General features: G+C 37.6%; 1 protein-coding gene and 1 pseudogene across 1 annotated transcript in view; both read left to right on the top strand.

Moving 5' to 3' along the window:
* tnks1bp1 (tankyrase 1 binding protein 1) overlaps positions 1–5275 on the top strand; it is a 33824-nt gene extending 28549 nt beyond the window's left edge. Inside the window, exons 6-11 of the mRNA XM_056254855.1 lie at positions 356–488; positions 650–815; positions 1838–1971; positions 2608–2756; positions 3985–4075; positions 4620–5275. Coding sequence (XP_056110830.1) covers positions 356–488; positions 650–815; positions 1838–1971; positions 2608–2756; positions 3985–4060 — 658 coding nt within the window. The 3' untranslated portion in view covers positions 4061–4075; positions 4620–5275. The remainder of the gene's footprint in view (positions 1–355; positions 489–649; positions 816–1837; positions 1972–2607; positions 2757–3984; positions 4076–4619) is intronic.
* LOC130088210 (5S ribosomal RNA) lies at positions 1043–1159 on the top strand (annotated as a pseudogene).
* Positions 5276–5647: the final 372 nt, after the last annotated feature.

Genomic DNA, 5647 nt, shown 5'->3' with positions numbered 1-5647 from the left:
CAGTAATAAATTACATTTAAGCATTCATTCAGATTGAAAACAGTTATTTTAAATTGTAATACTATTTCACATTTTTACTGATTTTACAGCATTTTTTTATCAAATTAATGCAACCTTGGTGAGCACGAGAGACTTCTTTTCAAAAACATTAAAAAAATCGACCGAAAGCAACTTTTGAGCGGTATAGTCAGTGTATATTTATTCTATCAACATTCATGTCAATGATCGCTCATTTGATGAGAGGAGTTTTGTGGATGTCAGTTTTGCTCAGACTGTCTCCTAGTGGTCATGAAATGCATCAAAGATTCGTTCTCTCAGTCTAGAGTAATGTTTTAATGTGTTTTCATCTGTTCAGTCTTAGCACAGAGAGCAGAATCGGCCATGCCCTACAGAGGCTGACTCGGGTTCGACAGAGAAACACATCTACTGACTCAGACAGGCCAGACGTCCCGGATGAGGAGGAGTCACAGGCGCTACCTGTTCTTGAGGTGCATTTCCGTTTCAGTTCACTTTTTTCTTTGTTATATATTACAATAATGTAATGCAATGCATAATGTATAAATATATATATATATTATATTGTATTGTATAAAAGTGCACCTTGTGCGCCTGTCTCAATGTGTATCTGTGTATATTTCTGCATGATCAGTCTGCAGCTCCTCTGCTGGACTCCAGCGTTTTACGTTCGAAGGTTGATCTGGCAAGGAAACGAAGCATAAAGCGCTCCATGCCGACGCGTGCCGTCCGACAGAGAGGCACTCTGCCCGCGCTGACCGAGGGAACGAACCCTGACTGGAGGTTCTGCGACTCCACAGGTGGGATCATTATAGACACTATAGTTCAAATGTTTTTAAAGTAGTCTCTTCTGATCACGAATGCTGCATTTATTTGATCAAAATTACAATAAAAACAGTAATATTGTGGAATATTTTTACCATTTAAGATAGACATTTTATATCTGAATATATATTAAAATATAATTTATTCAAATGATGCAAAGCTGAATTTTCAGCATCATTACTCCAGTCTTCAGTGTCACATTGCCAGCAGCCATATCACCCTGTAGCCCAAGACTGGTCGCCCACTGAAGCTAAGCAGGGCTGAGCCTGGTTAGTACCTGGATGGGAGACCTCCTGAGAAAACCAGGTTGCTGCTGGAAGAGGTGTTAGTGAGGCCAGCAGGGGGCGCTCACCCTGTGGTCTGTGTGGGTCCTAACACCCCAGTATAGTGATGGGGACACTATACTGTCAAAGAGCACCGTCCTTCGGATGAGACGTTAAACCAAGGCCCTGACTCTCTGTGGTCATTAAAAATCCCATGGCACTTCTCGTAAAGAGTAGGGGTGTAACCCCGGTGTCCTGGCCACATTCCACCCATTGGCTCCTGCCAATCATGGCCTCCTAATAATCCCCATCCATTGAATTGGCTCTATCACTCTCTCTCCTCTCCAACTATAGCTGGTGTGTGGTGAGCGCACTGGCGCCGTTGTACTGTGGCTCCTGTCGCATCATCCAAGTGGATGCTCACACTGGTGCTGGTTGAGGAGAGAACCCCTGATATGATTGTAAAGCGCTTTGGGTGTACAGTAGTACATATGAAAGCGCTATATAAATGCCTCATTCACTCATTCATTCATTCATGATCCTTCAGAAATCATTATAATGATGATTTGCTGCTCAAGAAACATTTCTTATTATTATCAATGTTGAAAACAGTTGTCCAGCTTCATCTTTTTGTGGAAACCTTGATTTTTTCCCCTAGGGTTCTTTGAATAAAAAGTTTAAAAGAGCAGCATTGACCCCAAACTTTTTAACAGTGACGTATCAATCTATTACAGATGCAAAAGATCAGTGTTCCAATGGAGGATCAGAATCAGAAGAAGAGCCGTCCCGGGACGCCGTGTCCTCTCCTGCCCCCTGCCAGCCGAAGAGAGTCCCTATGTTTCCTGGGATGAACCCTTCAGCCCTCATGGTAGAGCACCAAACACTATATGTGCCTGCTGATGGGACCAGTATAGCTAGTTTTGTATATGTCAGGTTTTAGATGCTGGTGTCTCCATTAGGATGCTTGACCTTAAAGGGATACTCCACTTTTTTTGGAAATAGGCTCATTTTACAACTCCCCCAGAGTTAAACTGTTGAGTTTTACCGTTTTTTAATGCTCAGCCGATCTCCGGTTCTGGCGGTACCACTTTTAGCATAGCTTAGCATTTCTTTGGCGCTATAGAATTAGGCGCTTAGCTTAGCAATTCTATGGCGCTATAAGGTAACACGATGTAACCTTGCTCTCACTTGAAATGTGTCCCCCCACATTAAGTCCTTGAATTTGAGGGTGGAAAGTCCTTGAAAGGTCCGTAAATTTTAAGTTAACCAAGGTGTGGGAACCCTGCATATTGCTTATTGTTAATTCGTGTTAGCTTATTCATTAATTAATGCTAACAAATGAGACCTTATTGTAAAGTGTTACCAATATTTTTAATATTGGTTTGAGGCTGTGGTGGTAAACCAACAAGACCAGCACTAACCAGTGTAAATCAGCCTCAACTAGCATACAACTCTAGTCTCAGTCTCAGTGGTTTCAACAAGGTTGTCTTGTCTTTCTCTTCAGGCACAGCTAAAGAGGAGAAGTGGAGTGGTGGAAGCAGAAAGTCCAACAGAAGCCCAGACGCCTCCGTCGGTTCCCGCTCGCTCTCCCCGCACACCCAACATGGCCCTCGGCCCCAGAGTGCTGCCCCCTGTGGACGCCAAGGACAGCGCGTGAGTGCGACCGCAAACTGGACTCTCATTCTTTACTACATCATCTTGGAAATGAAATTGGTTATTTCAATTGAATGATCCATAATAAAACAGAGAAGTTTTATAAAAACTAATAAATAAAAAATAAGAGAGTATACTTTCAGTCTACTTTTTATGTACTTGTCAGAAATATACAGTACCTTATGTACTTAGAAATATACTTAAAATTGCACTTACATGACTTAAACTGACAAAAAAGTCTAAGTATATTTGGCCTGTACTTGTACTCAATCTTTTGATCGAGATATACATAAAAGTATAATTAATTATTCTAAGTGTACTTGACTTATAGTTGATTTATTCAATATTTTTTTCACATAGTTTAACATACTATCTTATAAACTTGCATTGTTTGAAAATATTGATTTATAAAGAAACCGGATGTTCCGAATGTGAATTTTTGTGTCCATTAGTAGTGTTTCCTAGTGTACATAGGAATTTACTTCAAATAAAGTACAGTTAAAGGTATTTAAAGTATAAAAAATAATATCTAAATAGGAACATAGTAGTGCAAAAATAAGTATGATGTTAAGTTCACTTAAAGAAAACTTTCAAGTATACTTGCAGTATAAAACTACTAAACTAGTAGTTTACTGAGAGAAGACTTTAAGGTGTACTTTCATAAACTAAATAAAAAGCGCTACAAGTACTTATCTAGTAAACTATCAGTATATCTACGTTCACTTGTAGTATAGTTGGAGTACAAATGAAAAATGTAGTTGTAAACTAGTTGTGTACTCAACGTCTACTACTGTTACACTTAAAAGTATGCTTTTATACGCTAAACAATGGGCTAGTTTAGTCCCAATTAGTATTGAAAAGGTACACTTAAAAGTATACTACTAATAGATTGATATTAGTATACTTAAGACATAAAGTATAAACTTTACTTAAGTATACTTAATAAAATTAACAACTTTAAGTACACTTATTTTTATTAGCGACCGCAGGCAAATCCAGAAACGCGCTGCAAATGACACAAAGTTCAACGTATTTATTAGATAGATAGATAGATAGATAGATAGATAGATAGATAGATAGATAGATAGATAGATAGATAGATAGATAGATAGATAGATAGATAGATAGATAGATAGATAGATAGATAGATAGATAGATAGATAGATAGATGATCTGAATTATGTTAAGTGTTAGTTATTTGTAATAATTGTGATTTATGTAAATCCAGGTCCGGCTCTTCACCCTCATGGCTGCTTGAGCTCAAATCCAAGAAGAAAATGAATCAGCCTGAAAGTGAAGCATGAATCTGTGTCGCCCAGGTGAGTGTGTGTCCAGAAATCACCCCGTCCACTCCTCTGATTCCTTTTGACGAGGGTTTTCCTGAAATCTTCCACATTATATTTGCTTCAATGTTCATTATGATTAGAGAGCACATACACTCTTAGAAGAAAAGGTTCTATATAGAACCTTAAAGGGTTCTGTCAGGTGTTTCATATATACAGTAGAACCTTTTAAGGGTTCCGGAATCAATTTATGGATTTAGTTTTAATTAATTCATTTTGTGAAATTCTTTTTTAACTTTAATTCAATGTTTTGAATTAAACAGCTTGTAAACATACTTTATCACTAGAAAAGACATTGAAATAATCCATTAAACATGAAAGTATTATGCGATCATTTCTCCTTAAAAATGAGTCAGGAACCCTAAGTTTCTATATAGAACCCCTATAGAAAGAGTGTAGGGTGGGACGTTCGTATGTCGCTCGCTTCATCCCCAGTAGAGGGGGACAAAATCCACTTTTATATCACTTTGACTTTTTAGTAATTTGGTTGCAAATGTCACTCTGCCGTCTTTCCTCACAGGTCTGATGCAGTTTGTTGAGAGGAAATCTGGAAGGAAGTCTGTTTGATGCCAAAGGAACTGACATGCGTAAATGAGAAGTGCAATGAGCCTTTCATTCTCATACTGACTGATTATCAGATATGTTTTTCAAATATGTGTCCCCGGACTAAAATGTGTGTAGGCTTTGCCAAGATGATGTCCTGTTTTGCACCTTTTTACTTTTTTAACATGAAAGTCTGCAGCATCATAATCAGCACAAGATGGATGAAAAGCATGAGCTGTTTACTATCAGTCTTGGACCAGTGGGAACCCAAGCTCATTTTGATTCTGTTTACATTTATTAATTTAGCAGGATGGTAAAACAAGCAATTAATTTGAAAGACGTTTCCTCGGTTCAAGCAGGGGCCAAAAGCGCTCGTGTCGTCTTCTGTCCATCTCTGATCGGGGAAAGCAGATATCAGTATAGCTTCATGCTACAATGCACTTTAAATGAGTCACACCACTGGAAATTGTGCCTTGAGGTCTTAGTCATTACTTTGCATTTGACCTAGATTTTTCTTTAAATCAGATTTTAAATATTGTGTTTCTAAAAGTCTGAAGATATTCATAATGGCATTGCTATATAAAACATCCTTTTTCTTTCTCTTAAATGTTTTTGTTCTGTTTACATTGTGCCATTTCTAAACATCATTTGATGGTAATTTGATCTTGTTCACTTTTATTATAATTCTTTTATTCTCTGTATTTCTACTTGAATTAAAGCTATAAGCAGTGAAGCATCGGCTAGTAATCGGGCTGATTATCATTTATTATGTTTTATTTTGCTTTGTTGCCCAGTCCGGCCAAGAACACTTTTACAAAACACAAATCTGAGTTATAATAAGCTGTGTTTTTAGTTTGAATGTTTTTCAGTCATTTCCAATGTTTGTTTATTGACTTCAGCTGTGTAAATTGCTGCTAGAAGAAAATGTTTACCTGTTTAATGTTGGGCAACGGGAGTTGTGTTTTATAAAAAATGAATTATGAATTACAATTAAGGGATATCTTC

Source organism: Rhinichthys klamathensis, unplaced genomic scaffold (assembly GCF_029890125.1).
Source record: "Rhinichthys klamathensis goyatoka isolate OS25496 unplaced genomic scaffold, OSU_Roscu_1.1 h1tg000114l_1, whole genome shotgun sequence".
Classification (NCBI taxonomy): Eukaryota; Metazoa; Chordata; class Actinopteri; order Cypriniformes; family Leuciscidae; genus Rhinichthys; species Rhinichthys klamathensis.
Note: the sequence above shows the minus strand (reverse complement) of the source record. Positions and strands in the feature narration are given on the sequence as shown.